This window comes from Triturus cristatus, chromosome 1_1 (assembly GCF_964204655.1).
Source record: "Triturus cristatus chromosome 1_1, aTriCri1.1, whole genome shotgun sequence".
In the NCBI taxonomy this organism is placed as follows: Eukaryota; Metazoa; Chordata; class Amphibia; order Caudata; family Salamandridae; genus Triturus; species Triturus cristatus.
Window position 1 is genome coordinate 1208599708 of NC_140579.1, and position 19710 is coordinate 1208619417.

Here is a 19710-nt window from a genome sequence, read left to right on the forward strand (position 1 = left end):
TGATCCATCCCAACAGTCTGAGTGACCATCTCCCACTAAGCATTAACATAGTGTTACCAGCTACCAATGCCACCTCTACTGTTGAAAGTTTGGCATGGACCCAAGACATTGTTTTGGCCCGCCAACATGGTTACTCGTTTAGGTGGGGCAAGAAAGATCCAGAGGCGATGAATACAAAAATTATTTCTAAGGCCTTAGCACCTATTATTGTATGCCTGAAAGAAGATACTTTTCATATGGATATTCTAAAAGCGTTTTCTCAAATTACGCAGGTTGTACAAAACATTCTGAGTTTTCGCTGTAAGATGCCACCTAATAGGAGTTACGGATGGTTTGATAGCTTGTGTACCAAAACTTATTCACTCCTAAAGGCCGCACTTCATAACCCAGAGAGGGACTGTGAGGAAATCAGAGCTTGCAGGAAGGCTTACAATCTTGCTAGGAAAAAACGCAAGAAAGAAATTAAGGAGCAGGCATGGAACAATCTTTATGAGGCCTCATTGGGCAGGGACTGTTCTTCTTTTTGGCAGGCAGTTAAAAAACCTTTTTCTGCTAATAGCGAGAGTGCGAAGGTAGAGGTAGCGATCGATGAAAAATCATGGATCGACTTCTTTTCCAATGTATATGGAAATAAGGACGGTGAGATTACAATCCAAGACCATGAATTGGATCTCTCGAGAGATCAACCCGCTTTTTTACCGATTGATATCAACTTCTCCCATGGTGAAGTCCTGGCGGCTATAAATGCGAGTAAAGGAAGCAAGGCCCCAGGCCCTGACAGGATTCCTCTAGACCTATACAAAACAACAACTGAACTCTGGGCTCCTCTGCTAACACGAGTCTTAGAAGCATGCTGTGAAAAGGGTTTTATTAAATCCTGGTCCGAGTCAGTCATAATACCTATTTTTAAAAAAGGGGACCGGGATAACCCAGCGTGCTACAGACCCATATCTCTTATAGGCTCGTTTATGAAAATTGCAGGAAGGGCCGTGCTAAATATGCTTCAATCGTGGGCTGAAGAAAACAATATTTTGACCCCTGTCCAATACGGTTTTAGGGAGGGGATGGACACTATCGAACAGGTTTTAAGTTTCACTATAATAAATGGGAAATACACTCAAGCTAAGACAGGGCAACTGTTTGCGGTATTTGTATATCTTACCGCTGCCTTTGATTGTGTGGACCATAGTAAGCTATGGAAAATCTTAGAGGACTTAAGGATAGAACCCACAATTGTGCAATTCTTGAGACAACTATACGCGGGGGCCTCTGCAAAGGTGAGACATGGACTAAAGGGAGAGTAAACCAAGTCTTTTCGCGTGGAGAGGGGTGTTAGGCAAGGCTGCGTTCTGGCCCCGTTCCTCTTCTCATTATATGTTATGTTATGTTAGGTATTTGTAGAGCGCACAGCTACTCCCAGGAGTGTCCCGGTGCTGAAAATGAACACGCACCCACGTAACCACAAAAAGAAAACACGGATACCAAGCGACAGATGCTAGTGGAGCCAAATTAAAGTTGGAAAAGCCATGTCTTGAGCATTTTTCTAAAAGTAAGCAGATCCTGAACCTGACGTAGAGTCAGGGGGAGGTTGTTCCATAGATCGGAGGCGACCGTCTGAAAAGAGCGGCCTCCGACCCGAGCAAGTGCAATTTTCGGAATAAAAGTCAGGAGCTGGGTAGAGGATCTCAAAGTGCGTTGAAGGACATGGCGGGGGAATCGATGTCTTAAGTAAGGAGCACCAATCTGATTAAAAGCTTTAAACACAAGAATCAATAAGAAATAAATTCTCTTTTGAACCGGCAGCCAATGCAGGGAGGACAAGAGAGGGGAAGTATGAGTGCTGGGGGTGGCCAGAAATTTGGCCCTAGCAGCCGCATTTTGAATCACCTGCAAACGGGAGATCAAGTAACTGGGAAGACCCAAATACAAAGAATTTGCATAGTCCAAACGCCAGGTAACCAAAGCTTGGACTATGATTCTTCTATGAGGGACAGAAAGCAGGGGTAGAAAATTCTTCATCATTCTTAAAATCCCGATGCAGGTCCCTGCTACAGACTGGATCTGGTATTTCATAGAAAGCGAGGAGTTCATTCTGACTCCGAGGTTCTTAACCACGGTCACTGAAGACCCGGGGGGGGGGACAGGTCCTGCGGCCACCAGTTAGGCCAGGTCTCGAAGGGACGAAGGCCGAAGAAGTTAATCTCGGATTTATCAGGATTACATTTCATTTGATTATCCTTCAAGCATGAAAAGACTTCTGAAAGACAAGTATTTATTACATGGCCATCAAACTCGGCGCCCTTCGCACAAGTGAACAGCAGCTGAATATCGTCTGCATACTATACGATCTTTGCCCCATGTTGATCAGCGAGGCGAGCAATAGGGGTCATGTATAGATTGAACAAAGTAGGGCTCAAAATAGAGCCCTGCGGGACCCCGACATTCAAGGGTGGGATAGCAGCTGCAAAAGGGGAGGACCATAGGGTTTGAAGACGATTACTGAGAAAGGACCTGATCCAATTCAATGCAATCCTGCCTACGCCCCCCTCGACCAATCTTTGCACCAGTCTGTTATGGGGCACGGTGTCAAAAGCCGCGGAGAGGTCCAAAAGAACCAACACCGCGTTGCCTCCTCTGTCAAGCGTGGCTTTAACGGTCTCGGATATTTCTAAAAGGGCTGTTTCAGTACTGAAATTAGCCCTAAAACCAGACTGATTAGGGTGCAAGAGATGATTAGTCTCAATATATTCAGTGAGGATGGAGTTAACATATTTCTCCAAGACCTTTGCAAAAAAAGGAAGCAGCAATATGGGACGGTAGTTACCGGCTTCCTCAGGGTCCGCCGTGGTTTTTTTTAACAAAGGAAGAATTCTGGCATGTTTCCAGCAGAGAGGCATATATCCTTCCAGCAAGGCGTTGTTTAAAATCCGATTCACTATAGGATTGATTGCCTCGGCGATTACCGACAGCACCCTGGCAGGACAGGTGTTGGCCGGTGAGCCCGATTTCAAGGACTTCATAATAGTTAGAGATTGGATCATGGAGATAGCAGGAAACTGCAAAAGGGTGAATTCAGAGCTCACAGCAGCACTAGAAAAATCTAGGTCTGATGTTGAGTCCGACGGCTGTATTTCAAAAGAATTCTGAATCTTTTTAATTTTATCATAAAAGAAAGAAGCCATCATGTTAGTCCATTTGCTGGATGGTACAAATGGGCGTCTAATGATTGCGGGAGAGGCAAAATGTTTAACAATGTTATAGAGTTCTCTACTTTTATTGCCGGCCTGGTCGATTTTTGTTGAAAAGAAAAGTCTCTTTCCCTCGCGAACTTTCCGGTTGTGATCTCTTAAAGCTGTCTTATAAGTCAATTTGTCATGGGCCATGTAGTTTGCTCGCAATATCCTTTCTAGGTGTTTACAGGCGGTTTTACTTTTCCTTAACGCTTCAGTATACCAAGGGGCAGAGGCACGATTCGTTTTTGTCGCTCTCAGGGTAAGGGGGCAAGTTCTGAAGCTCTAAGGGATAACCATTGTTCCAAGGAGTGCACATCATTTTCGAGGGTCCCACAAGATGGAATGGGGTGGAATTGCAAAGCACTTTGTATGGCCTCGGGAGTGATTAGGTTGAAAGGCCTAAAACTGCTGGCGCGGACATTTCCCTGTGATAGGGACCTATTGAGACCCTTAGGGACTCTAAAATGTACCAAACAATGGTCCGACCAGGTAAGGGGAAGAGGGGCTTCAACGTCTATTGGTGTGGAAGAAAAAATCTGATCTAAAATATGGCCCTTGTCGTGAGTAGGTAGGTGTACAAAAGGGGTCAGATGTAATATATCAAGGGATTCAAACAGTTTGAGCACCTCCGGTGCTAACAGATTGTCCATGTGTAAATTAAAATCACCGAGGACCAAGCAGTGACTATATTTAGCAGCTAAAGGGGAGATAATGTGGCTGATCGCCTCCAGTAACTTCCCAGCCGGCCCTGGTGGACGGTAAATAACTACCCCGGCAATAGACTGATGGGCCGAGATGGTTAACAGAAAACCCATGGACTCAGCCCCTCAATCTCGGTAAGAGCTAGCGGGACGCAACTGAAGGTGCTTTTGTAGATAAGGGCCAGCCCCCCACCCCTCCCCTTTCCCCGATCTTGCCTCAGGATCTGAAAGCCTGAGGGGATCGCCCCGGCGATGGTGGGGTTAGAAGCCTCGGTTAGCCATGTTTCAGTTAGAAACATCATGTCTGGGCTAGAGTCCTCTAATAGTTCCTGAAGTTGAAGCTCATGTTTTTTAACTGAGCGTATATTGAGCAATGACGCTAAAAGATGCAGGCCACCCCCGCCCCTGTGCATTTTGTCCAACGTATTGGAAGAGGAACTGGGGGCCAGCGCGAGAGATTCTCCGAGAGTTAACAACAAGCAGATTGTCTCCCTTCTCTACGCGGATGACGCGGTGTTAATGGCTAGAACCCAGATTGGCTTACAGAGAGCCCTTTCCACCTACATTGAGTTTATGGCCAATAGGGGACTGAAACTCAATGTAAAGAAAACATTTGTGATGACATGTGGGAAGGGGAAGAACAAATGTAGAAGCTTAGCAGCTGGGAGTGGTAAAATTGAACCCACCAAAACGTTCTCCTATCTTGGCATCTTGCTTGAGGTCACAGGCTCCTGGCGACCAGCGGTCAAGAGCAGGACCCTTTTGTTCAAGAGGTCGACTGCGGCAGTAATGAATTTTTCCCAAAAATTGGGAAAAAGACCCCGGGGATCCTTCTTAAAATCTATCAAGCAAAATGTATAAGTATTGCAGTCTATGGGGCGGGGGTTTGGGGTTTTTATGATGTGGCCCCTATACAAGTAGTAGAAAATGATTTTTTAAGGTTTATCCTAGCAGTTCCTCAGAGAGTTTTTTATTGTCATAGTGAACTGGGAATTTCGCATATTTCTGACGTTATTAAAATGCAACCTATTTTACTCTGGCACAGAGTCTGGACCTCCCCTAGTTTAAGGTTGAATCGTGAAATCATCAAGGATTCAATGGGTTTGGACCAGGTTAGAAAAAATCCCTAGTTAAACTATGTTAGAAAACAATTAAATGATTTGAATCGACCTGAGTTTTATGTTAAGCCAGATTCCATCTGTTCCATATCCAGAAAAGATCTGAAAACGCTATGCTTGAATCATTTCGAGTCACTCAGAACTACAGTGGAAATTAATAAAAAATCTGTGGTTCAGCACCAAATGACTCTGGCCAGCAATTGTATCCAACCTTACCTAGTCTGCTGTATAGGGGGTTTTGACTAGGTTTAGGTTTGATAGCTTCCATCGCTTGGTAACTTTTCCAGCTGTAAACGACTGGTCTAGGGATCTTTGCCACTGCCCATGCAATAATCTTTCTTTACAAACAACAATGCACGTGATCTTTTTTTGTATATTTTATGTTGGGGAACGTGCAAAGATGGATTACGCCATATCTGAAGCAGGGAGCATGGCGGCAATGCCGTCCGGCTTTCCTATTCTTACAAACACTGGATAATCGGTACTGTATTGGGATTATGACTGGCCTTCTAAAAAGTATTCTGAGGAAACGGAAAACCATAACTTGCTAGTTTTAACAAAAATAATGAAATTATATATTGATGTGATTACTGCTTATTTATGGAATATCTTTTAAATGTATACTCTGTATGAATTTGTCTTTTTAACTGTTGCTTTTATGATTTTATCAATTTTCTAAAACCGAATAAAGCATTTTCTGAAATCTGACTAAGCCACATTAACATCCCTATTTATAGTATGTGGCAGAAACCTTCTTCCAGGAGTGCTGTTTAAGATTAGAATGGATTGTTTAGGACTAGACTTTTTAAGAGAAAAGTGGACAGTGCTATGGTCCAACCAGCTATGGAAAGTACTAACCTAACACAAAGTTGACAGCCATATGGGTAGGGGAGTGCACCAATTATGTGAATTCAAACCTCGCCCTGGAGTCAATGGGTAATGCCGAGTCCCTACAGAAAGATGCTTCAAGTGGGAAATTAAAATCTGCTAGAATTGTAAAATTGGATTTAGACAAGAGAAGTTCTAAGTACCTATCAAGGGATAAGGTAAAAATGGCTCTGGGGGACGATTAATTAGAAGGCCTGAATCATGGACTAGGTTAAACGTAAGTGCTTCACATAACGTGGAGGGGAAATGAGCAATGCTGCATTGAAATGCATTCCTAAATATTATTGCAAGTTCACCTCCAATTTTATTTGCGTTATCCAGCCTAAGAATGGCGACTCCTGCAGGTACGGTTTCTGGCAGATCAGGGACTAAATGATCACGGGCCCAGGTTTTAGTTATGAAAACACAGTCAGGGCTGTATGAATGAGCAAATTCATTAAACTCAAATTAATTTTTCAACAAGGAGCGAGCATTAAAAAGATAGCAAGTCACATCGTCTATTGAATTGGCATTAGCCTGCATACAGAATTTGTTTTGCTTCCAGGACATAAAAGACACGGTATCTTTAATGATGTGTAACCCACAATTAAGACAGGTAGCATTATTTCTAAGATCCAGTGCTGTAACATTGTGTAAACAACAATGGAGACTCTTACCTTCTGTGTATAAATTTAAGAGTGATGCGAGAGTATAGTAAATGCACACCATGTTCCAATTCTGATTCCCGATTACCTGGGGTTGTGGAGCATAGCGCACTCCAGGCATGGACGGGCGCAGATGGGCTTGCCTTTGGTGTGCCTTTGGCAGTCAGTTGCTGTTTGTTTTAAAAAGCCCGCCAGGAAGGAGATGGGAATGACTAAGCCGTGGCGCTATGGCAGAGAGAACAAGAGGGAATGAGATAAAACTCAACCTGGAGTCCATTTACTCCAATTGGGACACAAAGTCTCCCCTATCAGAAACAAAAGGAAACTAAATCAACAGTGAAAAACAAAAACAAAAAACAAAAACAAAAGGCTAGCTGTCATACAAAGATGGGGTTTCCTAATAGGAGGCAAGCACCTCCCAAAAAAGTGAGAACCGAAGTGCTCGACAAGGAAACAAAATCAATGTTCCAAATGATCCTGTGATATGAAGAGTTATGTAGAATCATGGAGGAACCAACAAAGCATGGTTCAGGCATAAAGGAAGGATCTAAATGTAGCTCAGTAAATTCATCCACATCACACACAGGTGAGAACAAAGCAGGACCCTGAGGCCAGAATCCTAATTGTTTACAGATGCCAAAAGAAGGAGAAAGATGTGAGAGAAAGATTGCTATATTTGAACCGGTTAAGGATGTGTCCTATTTGCTATCCAAGTCCTTGCACGGAAAATTCACCACCTGTGTATACTGTGGTCTGTCTAACGCTAAGCAATACGAGTGGTTATCTCCAGATGAAAAACTAAAAATTAGTCTTGCTGTTTTGTGAGGCCAACTGCAGTTTTCAATAGTTACTGGGGCATAAAATGGTCTCCTTAGGGGTACTCTTTGCCACCTTTGTATGGCTGAACTAGGACCCCTACCACATATGATATTAAGGATCCAGTGCTCCAATGTTGGAAGTATCTTGCTTTAAAGGGATTTAACCTGGATGAGGATAATGATGATGATAATATATATATATTTTTTTTATTAACTGCCTATCCCGCTTTTAGGTGTTTTTATACCTGCTTAAGAATGTGTTGCATATTTTAATTATTACTCCGGAGAACTTTGTTAATACTAACAGACAGTATTTCTATATGTAATACAGTTTAATGGTTCGCATTTTAAACCAAATAAATTATAATCTTTCTTTATTTCACTATGAAAAGCCCAAGTGAAGGCCATCATTCTCAAAAGTTCTCTTTCCAACCTTTACATTCATAATGTGTCTTTAATGTTTATTCAACCCCTTCTTTGCTACTAGGAAGTAACAGAAACGTGTCTCTTTGCCCATTTGAGATTTGGGTACTTTTTCAACGTTTTTTTGTTTGCCGAACTTGCGTCTCTTGAGCTAGCCTTCTTCGATGGACTGTACCAGATGATTCTTTTGGTGGAATGTTCAGTGGTGCAGTCTGCTTAAACTGCTTGTCACACTGAGTAAAAAGCTCTCCAAAATCTCTGGCTGCAAATAGAGCAACTAAGGAGGATTGTCTTCTACTGCAGGAGCTTCAAGTTATGGGCCTTACGCAAGACTGACCCTCTTCCCCTCAATCTCATATAACCTTTTGGCAAATGTGACAATCTTTAGAAGTGTGACGGTCTAGCAGGCTATACAGACTGCCTGGTCCTCTTTTCCAAACCGTTTCCAAACAACTGCATGGATGCGCTTGTCAAAAAGTTCTGGAATGTACAGGGGTGTGGAATTTAATAAAATATCTACTTGTCCATGGGGCAGGTTGCTTCATAAATCTACTTGTCCTATAACAAAATCCACTTGTCCCTTTTGTGCCATGTAATGTGGCGACAAATTAAGGCAGCGATCTCATTATGTAAGAGTTCTGATAAAGCCTCTCAAATTATGCCAGGGCTCGTACCATAGTAGGGTTTGAATACTAGCAATTCCCTTATGTTGCTATGTTTCTGCAGGTCTATATACTAGGGCTGAAGATCGTGGTAAGCAATAGTTCAAGGATTGGAATGCCCTTTTGAGTCTGTGCAAACCTACTAACTTGCATGCTTTAAGGTTTTTTACCAACTCCTTTCTAATCATTTTTGCCATACTCAAAAAAGTTGGAAATGTACTCCTGACAGTGGCAGACGTAAAACTTCTTCCGGGGTTGGGAAAAAGTGGGTGGAGGGAAAGTGAACTTGAAACATTCAGATTTTCATACGAGCAAACTACACATGCATATTTGCTCATGCTAAAATGCAGTTCTCAAATATTTTCTGGTAGTACTATTTCTTGGTCTACTTCTCTAAATTCTTGTGAATTCATGGAAACTGAATATATGTACTTAATGCAAGGCTATATACCATGATTGCACTTTTGAGACTTTCTTTAATAATTGGGCCTCTAATTAAGCCTGGGGTTAACCATGACCTTTTGTGTTTAATAAAATTGTCTCTCTCTCCTTCTCTTGGTCTATCAGCTGGCTACACTGTGAGTGGCAATATTCTGCTCTTTTACAAAGAGCATATTGGCACACAAAGTAGTTTTGTTCTGTTCTTGGAACTGCTGTGGCAATGTGTGCTTTTTGAGACAAAAGACAATTTTTGCTTTTGCCAATGCTTGTTAGAATGGTGAGGGCCCTGCAACTCCCACACCGATAAGGTTTTATAAAAACCATGCCCAAAACAAGTCACGCATTGACAAAACCAAAAGCCTGTCCTCCAACTTCAGACCTACTGGCTTTGCCAATGCTCGTTTATTTTTGTTTCCCACAATCGTATTTTAACTGGTTACACTGATTTTCCATTATGAATATTTTTGGGAAATACAAGCATACAACAACATGTTACTAAGGGGCATATGTATCAAATTCTCTATTTGCGATTCTCAAATAGCGATTTTTTGAGAATCGCTATTTGGGAATCGCAAACGAGATGCAAGTAAAAATTCGCAAATTGTTAGCGATTCTTTGGCATTCCTTAATTGCGATTAGCAAATTGCGAATCGCAATTAAGGAATACCTTCCCATTCATTTCTATGGGCCAGGAGGCCCATAGGAATGAATGGGAAGACATTCTCAATTAGCGATTCGCAATTAGAGAATCGCAAATTGAAAATAATTTCAAGTGTGCAAGGGTGTCATTAGGACACCCTGATGCACCCCTGAAATGAGCATGTGTGCGCATGTGGCGCACATATATGCCCTAAGGGCATGTATGTGCGCCACATGGCACTTTGAAAAATGCCAAAAAGTGCATCTTTCAAACAGATCGCAAATTACCACCAACTTGAAGTTGGTGGTAATTTGCAATTTCTTAAGGAGAAATCGCACACCTTGGGTGGTTGTTACATCGCATTTAAAGAATCGCAATTTGCAATTCCTTAAATGCAATCGCAAAATAGAGAATCGCAAATTTGCGATTCTCTAATTTGCGATGCCCTTTTGGGATGATACATCCCAAAAGGCCTTTTCCCGTTCGCAAACGGGCCGATTCTGAGAATCGGCCCGTTTGCGAACGGGAAAAGGGCTTGATACATATGCCCCTAAATGATGCTGCAAAGATATGGTACCTAAAATCTTACAGTAGTTTAGCAAAATGTGTTGTCCTACTTGCATTTTTTGAGAACATTTTATTTTGAAAGCAAAGAATCATCACTGTTGCTTTCAAGCGCCTGCAAATATTTGCATATGATCAGAGAGCGTTGCTGGGAGCATTACACACAGCCTCATATTACTAAACTTTGAAAACATGTGTACACGTTTATACTGGAAACACCGTCAGTAGTGCAGGCCGAACTTACAATATTTACTTTTAGTGCTCACCCAAATGATAAAGGCTTTGCATTATTGAACCATAAATACAGGTTTGAACAGTGTTAACACATGGACCCACATATTACCTTAACTGCAGACAATCCCCTTCCTTGATCCATAATGTGGCACTGTAAACTGGCAGCCAAAGGGTGTGCACTGTAGGGGGGTGGGCCTACTTGTCCCAAGGACAAAATACACATGAAAACTTGTTGCCCTTGACCCCAAACAATATGTCCCGGGTGTCGGGCTATAGGAATTCCACATCCCTGAATGTAGACTGCAATCTTACAAGAGGAAAAATGAGGGGAAGGTAAATGGGTTGAATCTACCTTACTCCATAACTAAAATGCCTTCGACTTTCGCCTTCTCACTCAGAAAAACACTAAACATTTTGACACTGCACGGTGAGTCTCTAGAGAGGTGTGACAGCCTGAAAGTGGCAATACATTTTCTTTATTTGTAATTAAATGGCTATTTGTACTTTTAAATTACATTGAAATAGGAACTATGTGAACAGTTTTAAGCAGCACAGGTGTGCTTTACAGTTAGTGGTTATTAAAATTTCTCATTTGTATTATTCCTTGTTACTGTTTATTTTTTGGAAAGTGATATTTCGCTTCAGCAAGTGTTCTGAAATCTTACTTGAAAAATAAATAATCAGTCCCTATTAATATTAATGATGATCCCATAATTGTAAATCAAGCTTTACATTTCCCCTTGGGGTTCTGAACCGTCCAATACACACCAGATTGAGCCAGCGCTGCTGCCACCTCGTTCTGCGTTGAGTAGATGTTGCATGCTGACCAGCGGCACTGAGCCCCCAGGGCACACAGGGTCTCAATCAGAACCTGGAAAAGCAAAAAGGGAATCTCAGAGGCCAGCCAACTCTGCACTAGACAAATGAAGTAAGAAAGAAATGTGAGCTACTTACCTGTAAAAATGAGTCCCCAGCCTGGGTTCACACTGACTAGCGTAGAGAAGAACTGACCTCCCATCTCAAAGGAGGTAGGGATGTCAGTGGTAAACCAATATCTCACTCGGAGTTAGGAGGGATTTCCCAAACTATAGAACCATTATCCTCTTCTCCAGTATGGGTCATTCTAGTCTCACAAGCATACTAAGCCAGGATAGCAATTAATAACCGTACACAGATGGAGGTGAGGGGGGATACCCAATAGTGACTAGACTGCTGAACAGATGCTGAGATCTGGTTGAACAGCTTTGTGTCTGGTTGAAGAGGGTGACCCACATAGAATAAAACAGACCAGAAACCAAGGCAAATAAACAAGCTGACACAGATGGATTCACGAGAAAAGCAGAATGGGCTTAAATATAAAGCAATGCTTCTAAGAAACAATAAAACCGAGAACACTTAGAAGAAAGCAACAGGCTTGCCTACATAAAACAGTAACAAGAGGGAAGCAATGAACGGGAGAAACCTTTCAATCCAAAACAATCTCACCAGGGGATATGTCTTAGTAATGTATGTTTTCCGGTCCATTGACCCAGAAATGCTCTGATTCCCAATGTGAACCACACTTATTCCACGTACAACCAACGAGAGGATGGGAGACTCTCTTGCTGGTTGTATGGCCAAACTTCAAATGAGGCACTAATTGTCACCCCTGTTCTTAGCTAGTTGCCATCTCAGGTCACACCCTACCTTGTTAGGTCACCCTGTAATACCAGGGAGCATCATTTTCCTGCTTTCTGACCACTGTCCAAATCCCTTTCACACATCCATGTCACTCCAGGCAGCCACTCTCAGTCTAATCCATGGCCACCAAGCCTACTCTACTTTTTAGACTTTAGTCTGACAAATGGGGGCAAATGCCACCACACCTTTGCCTATAGACTGCCAGGTAACTAACTCGCTTCCATTTATTTTAAATGCCCATTAGCACATATTCAAGCTGCTCCCACAGTTCAGCAGAGAAGCAGACCCCTCATCCCACCCCTTGGCATCACAATAACATTCCTGTCTTCCCATGGCTATGAGAGGGCTAGATTAGCCAATTTCTCTTAGATCTAGCAGAGAACCAACCTATACTCTAACAGCCAGCAGTGAACCAGACCCCTGCTTCCTAAGTCCACCCATGAACCCCCTGCCCCAGATAACACCCTACTCCTGTGCTTCGAGTACTCACTGCAGTCTGGGCTGTTACATGAGTGCAGCCGGCGATTTTAGCCCCAGCTAGAGGTTTCTCTCCTTGGGCTCGCTTCCGGAGAGAAATTAGAGCCAACATGTCTACAAAAAAAAAGAGAATTTTAAGGTCCAACACGCATTAGTAGCAAGATTGTTCCTCTCAAACTTGACCCTCATTCCCCTTGTTTCCAACCAACTCTGTAATAGCTCCTACATTTTCTCTTGATTTTTTGCTCCTCTTTCCTTTTGTCCTGTCCCATTGCTACTCTTTATCAACTCTCTTACACATTCTTTTTATGTTTCTTGCTTTCTCTTTTTCTTTTAGAGTTTTATATTGCGTGAACTTGACCCGAAGATATCAGGTGTCAGAGCGCTTTAAATGAGCACCAGTTTCGTTACAGATGGACACTTTCATTTTTGCTAGGCGCCGGGAGATTAAGTGATTTGCCCAGAATCACAGGATGTGATCGTCCCTGCCGAGACTCGAACCTGGTTCCCCAGGTATAAGGTCGACAGCTCTAGCTGTAAGGCTACATCCTCTCCCCTTTCTGCTACCACTCATTTCCTTCTTTACTTCTCTCTTCACTACAATCTCACCTGTCCTAGGGCTCTGATCCCTTCCTTACCTGCCACCCTTTTTTGAATCCTGCTTCCTCTTTGAGCTCTTTAGGCTTAATGTATGCCAAGACACATTTGAATCCAAACAAAAGGATGCAATGCACACTTGTTACAGCCCTTCTCTAGTGCAGAGCTCTTCCTCACAGTCCTAACTTTTAGAAATGGAAATCTAGCCGAGATGACCCTAGAGTAATTTGTAAACCAATAGGTAGCAAAGGGTTGTAAGATGTGCAAAAAGAAAATTGTACCTTTAAATTATAAGAAGAAGAAATAGCGTCTTCAACAATGTAATATTATATGCATAGTCCAGGGTGAGTTAAAGGAGGGGATTTATTTTTTAGAAACGTGCGGGGGGGGGGGGGGGGAGAATTGAAGTTTAACGGGAAGCAACCTAGCTTTCTCTACGGTGGCATCTACCTATTATTAATATTGGAAGTGTCTTTGGGCCTATACCTTCCCTACTGCACACAGTAAAGTAACACATAACTCACCCTCTTGCCTCTACAAAACATATCAACCTCAACAACACAATATAGGCCTATAAGCTCATCTACATCCCCTATCTAACCCATACCACCAAATGCTAACAAATACAACACAAACCTCACTTATGCACACCAATGCCTAATCAGCTGTGGGCCGCACAGACAATATAACAGACCGGATCACTACAGACTGACTGCCAACACTATCCATCACAGAAATATAATTCAGATGCGCTTCTTCTTCCATCTTCAATGAGCTACCAAAAGACTGCTATATCATACTACATTAGTGTGAAACTCACAAATTGGTTGTCAGACTATCCATCATTATTCCGAAGGAAAAGAGGGCACAGACTCAAATGATTATTTTGTAACGATTGTGTTTATCAAGTGGTTAATATATTCTACAGATGTGGGTGTACCTTCATATCTCTAGTTTATATGATACTAAATAGATTAAGATTATATTAATATACTTTTTAGTGTGTGTGTGTCTGTGTGTGTATATATATCTATGGTCATGTAGAAGGCAAAAGCTGAAACAAGTAACTGTCTGTTAACTTGCACTGAATGGCGAAACAATAATAATAATAAAATCCGAAATATCTATCCCTGCGGTGCCACTTGGTTTTTAACTGCGCCGAGAGGAAAGGAAAACAGTAGAGAATTGTTAGTATATATATACACACATAATATATATATATATAATCTACTGGCGGTCGCCAGTAGATAGTTATAGTTAGGACCGTGTTTCCATAGGAAATCCGCAACATTCTATTTGGAATAACTTTGGCGCCGGTTGACGAATCCTCGCGAAATTTTCAAAATAGGTGGGGCGCTCCGCTCCTACCCTGAAAGTCTCGGGGGGGATTCGTCAAGCGGGGGCTGAGAAAAAAGGGGGGTCCCAAAACGCGTTTTCCCCATGCAATTTTCCATAGGGACCTTTAGTCCAAGGTACAGCCCGAACTTGAAATTTGGCAGAGAGGTAGTCCTCAGGTCAGGGATGTGCCTTTTGCAGGTCTGGTGTCAATCTGTTCAGTAGTTCCTGAGAAAATCAAAAGTAAAATCAAATATATATGTGGGCGGAGCCTAACCACACATCTCATCCTAAAATCTGATTGGCTGTCAGCACTTCATCCAAGAAGTGTTGGAAGCCATCTTGGGACCAATATACATGATAGCACCTCATTAAAAAGCATTGCAGTTAATAGAAGGTTTTAAGACTTTAGTTACATTATAAATCATTTGTTGATGGTACCATACTCATTTTAGGAATGGTGGTATGTTCTAAGGTGATTTCACCATGTGAAAAAGCCTTCTGCTGGGATATCATGATTGAGAGAAAAATATTTTCTCAAGCTTTTCCCACAGAGGTTTGGAAGGTGATCTATAAGCTAAACTGAGAGCTTATTTTCTGTAAATTCACATTATCTTTCTCAGTCATGTGAGAATGAAGTCTGACATTCTCAGTAAAACATGTACATCCAACAAGGGCAGAGACTGTCAGTTGATTCCTTTGTGTTCTACTGCAGCTTCCCAGAGTGTTCCAAAGAACAACTAGAGCGCTAACAGTCCTACTTATGATAAACGTATGGCACACCTGAAGCCATCTTGCTTGGATTAAAGTGGTAACTCTTAAAACATTTAATTTAAAAAGGAACACAATGAGGGGGTTCATTTTTCCATAAAAAGTATGATTAGTGCTGCAGAAAGAAAAATTAGGGCACATTTTGAGTGACTTCTCAAATCCTCTTCTATTTCATTAAAAAATTCTGACATGCAGACTGAAACATGCACTTTCAATACCAGCAGCAGTTTTCCCTGGTGAGCAGTAGCTTTACTACAGTGATCTAATGAGCAAAAAGAGTGCTAACATTCTGAATTTATGGCAAATGTGTGACACATCTGAATGCCTTTGGAATCAAAGTAAAAAACTGAAAGTATTTCCTACTGAGGAGACTGCAGTAAATGAGGAAATTAGGAAACTTCATAACAAATAAGTCTGCCAAGATGGCCACTAGAGACAAAAGAGCCCAAATGTAGCCCAAATATCACCCAGATGTAGCCCAAGTATAGCCCAATGACAGAATGTCCCAGAGTGTTCTTAAAAACAACTAGAGCGCTTACTGTCTTCATTATGACAAACGTATGGCACACCTGAAGCCATCTTGATTGGAATAAACTGGTAACACTTAAAACATTTAATTTAAAAAGGAACACAATGAGGGGGTTCATTTTGCCATAGAAATTATGATTAATGCTGAAGAAAGAAAATGAGGGCACATTTTGAGTGACTTCTGAAATCCTCTTCTATTTCATTAAAAAATTCTGACATGCAGACTGAAACATGCACTTTTAATACCAGGAGCAGACTTCCATGGTGAACAGTAGTTTTACTACAGTGATCTAATGAGCAACTAGAGTGCTAACATTCAGAATTTATGGCAAATGTGTGACATATCTGAATACCTTCATGATGGAATCAAAGTAAAAAACTGAAAGCATTTCCTACTGAGGAGACTGCAGCACATGAGGAAACTAGGAAACTTCATAACAAATAAATCTCCCAAGATGGCCACCGGAGACAAAAGAACCCAAATGTAACCAAAAATCACCCAGCTGTAGCCCAAATACAGCCCAATGACAGAAGTGTGCAAAACACTTATTATTTTGTGTTTTTGCAGTGTTAAATAGTGCAGACTTGTCAGGTATTGGAGTGCTTTACATGAGCATTGGTTACATCACACAAGAACAAATTCATTTTGGTTGTAGACATGGGGAGACTAAGTGATTTGACCAGAATCACAGAATGTCGAGCTGAAGCAGAAACTCCAACCTGGTTCCCCAGTTGCAAAGTCTGCAGTTCTGGAAGTAACACCACATCCTCTCCCCTAAGTGCAACATTTAATCAAGTGGTCAACTGGATACAAAAAACATAAAGGTAACAAATAATTTAAAAGTGCTTTCTCGCTATTTGAAAACTCAGAAAATATGTCCTTATTTTAGTCTTTTAGAGCACTAACCATAATTTTGATGCCAATAAGACCCTCTCATATATGTAGTTTCTAAAGGAAATGCTCTAGGTATTACATTTTTGATTACATCAAGATGACGTCAGGCGTTCCACACTTTTGTAATAAATATAGAATGTTAGCAATCTAGTTGTTCATTAGGATACCGTTGAGAGGCAGAGGCCAGGGGCACGGACTCTGAAAATTGAAGGCAGGTAGGAGGGTGCAAAGGCAACAATTTAACCACACTGAGCAGGCAGGAAGGGCCGTGGCAGCACAACAGACTATGGAGGGCAGTGGAAAGGGGGGCAGGGGCAACAAACCAACAATACAGGACTTGCAAGAGAGGCTGTGGCAATGTAATAGACCATTGTGGGCAGAAGGAAGAGGCAATGGTAGTACAACCATACATGCCAACAGACCCGATTCAGCCAGGAAACGTCCAATGTTTTTAAGCTCCAATGGGCTTTATTTTACCTGTCTCCTGTCTACAATCTCCTCTTTTTCAATGTAACTCAAAGGGGAAAATCAATACCCCAGTTTTTTTTCAAAATCTCCCTCTTACCAAGTTCAAAATTTTCGCAAGTATGGTACATTGGATCATGGAAGGAAATGGGGTAGGGACATGGACTTGGATAACAGAGGACAGGAGGGACATGGAGAGGTGCACCAAACTGACCCTGCAGGGCAGGCATCAGGGTTTGCAGCAGCACAATACACCACACAGGGCATGCGGGACGGGAGTGCAGCACAACAATCCATAGAAAGCAAGAGGGAGGGGACAGGACCATGCACATGGACAACAGAGAACAGAGGGGCAAGAGGCAGGACCATAATGGACAGACAGGAGAGAAAGCTGCAGCATAACAGACCATAAAGGGCAGGAGGGATGGATCAGGGGCATTACAATGGAACAGACAAGCCAGGAGGGAGGGAGTAGGGGTCTGCACATGTAAACAGAGGGCTGGGGGCAAGGGGGCAGGGCAGGAGCAGCAAGATAGCCATGGAGGTCAGGCAGGATGGGCACTAGAAGCAAGACACACCATGAAGAGCAACAGTGAGACTGTGATGGCATACACAGAGACCATGGAGGGAAGGTGGGAGGGGTTCAGGGGCAGCTAACTGACCACACAGGGAAGGTGGGAGGGGCCATGGCAGCACAGAAGACCATGCATGGCAAGTGGGAGGATTAGTGGTAGCACAATGGCTATGATGGGCAAGAAGGAGGGTGCAGGGGCATGCACAAAGGACGATGGAGGATAGAAGGGAGGGTCAGGACCTGTGCACAGACAAGAAAGTTCAGGGGAAGGGGCCTCACAACAGACCGCACGGGGCAGGCAGGAGGAGCAGTTGCAGCACAACAGACTAGGGAGGGCAGAAGGGTGTGGCAGTACAATGAACCATGTAGGACAGGAGGAAGAGGATAGGGGCATGGCATGTGGACAGGCAGGGTGGAGGTGGCAGGGACAGGTTACAGTCATCTGACAATGCTAGGCAGGTGGGAGGGGAGTGGCAGCTCAACAGAACACTCAGAGTAGATAGGAGTGGCAGATCCATGGAACATGGTGGGCAAAAAGGATGGAGCAGGGGCATACACAAAGACATCGGAGGGCAGGGGGGAAGGAGAATAGGGGCAGCAAGCTAAGCACAGAGTTTAAGCAGGAGGTCAATGATGGGGCATAGAATTGGGCAATGGAGGGCAGGAGGAGTGGACTGGTACATCATACTAAATTGAGGGCAGTGGCAGCACATCAGACCATGCATGGCAGGAGGGAGGAGGCTAGTCCATGGATTCACACAACAGAGGATAGGGAGGAGGGGGATGGGGCAGCAAGCTAACTGTTCAGAGAAGGCGGGTATTAGGAACTTTATTGTTTTTAAAACGTGTGTCTGTGCGAACTACTTAAAATATGAACAAGTATGCAGCATAATCTCACTTTTATTCAGGAAGAAGAGGACGTTTGTGACTGTGACTCCGGGCTTACTTGGCAGAAACACCCCCTGACCCTCCACCCCCTATCGCAAAATGTAATGCCCGTGAAAAGGGTAGGTGAACACAGTGTTATATAGAACATAGTCCTGAGAGCACAATTGAAAATGAAAACTAGATATAGTGTATGGTATAAACTATGCACCAAAAAGTGTGATATAAGATGAACCGGGCGTGAAATATAATATGCAATACATTGTGCGCAATGACAGATTCATTGGAGAGCGCGAGATAGCACAGGCACTAGCGCGTGCTATGCGATATGCGCCTTGGAGTGTAATATGCACAGGGCAGTGTTGTGTAACCTAACTAGTCTCTAAAGTTGTAATATAAAATATGTGCTGGGGAGTGTAACGTTGCATATGCACTGTGACAAAGATATGGATCCCAGATTGTAATATGTATGGCATAGCACTGTGCGTTATAACATAGGCATCGAGGAAGGCACGTTAGATGGGGCAATATAACCCGTGCGAAGACAAGTGTGGCATGACATATTCACGGGGTGGTGTTACAGTGCACATGGGCTAGAGAGTGTCATAGCATATGCACTAGCTAGTGGAATACAACACAGAGGTGTGTGGCACTCAGCAGGCAATGGTGGGTGTAACACAGCATTGGGCTCTGCCAGGAGCGCGCTGTGACTCTCAAGTGATGTTCGTCCCCTTTCCAGAGAGTAAAATAAAAAGTATTACACATCCGGCAGTGGATGTGTGTTTTATTAACCGTGAGGGGGGTTTCTTGCATAGTTTTGGTCGAATTTTTGTCGAATCCCCTTTGAATGGCTTGGTGTGCATGTGTATTAAATGTGCCCGTCAATAGCTACCCATGTTTGTATAATTAAACAACAAGGGTGTCTACCGGGATTAGGCACGGTAGGACATCAGACATGTCAGAGCTTCACTAGTGGTGTAAATACATTCCACGTGGATTCATTGTATGAATAGTCGCCTTTTAATGAATATCACGCAAATCGTCATGGTGATAGGTACGTACGGTTTGTCCAGCATGTCCTAGGTGTGTCTATAAATATATATTTTTTAAAAATAATAAAAAACAGTGGCCGGCCCT

At 42.8% G+C, this 19710-nt stretch overlaps 1 protein-coding gene across 6 annotated transcripts in view; it reads right to left on the reverse strand.

Moving 5' to 3' along the window:
* The window catches only part of LOC146871841 (S-adenosylhomocysteine hydrolase-like protein 1), an 879643-nt gene that overhangs the window by 511455 nt on the left and 348478 nt on the right, over nt 1-19710 (reverse strand). For 5 of the 6 annotated variants that reach the window (XM_085651895.1, XM_085651882.1, XM_085651903.1 and 2 more), the window contains exons 4-5: nt 12537-12637; nt 11135-11237 (exon numbers count right to left, since the gene is read on the reverse strand). In XM_085651895.1, the coding sequence (XP_085508021.1) occupies nt 11135-11237; nt 12537-12637 (204 nt within the window). The remainder of the gene's footprint in view (nt 1-11134; nt 11238-12536; nt 12638-19710) is intronic. The other variant, XM_085651921.1, reaches the window with a different exon arrangement.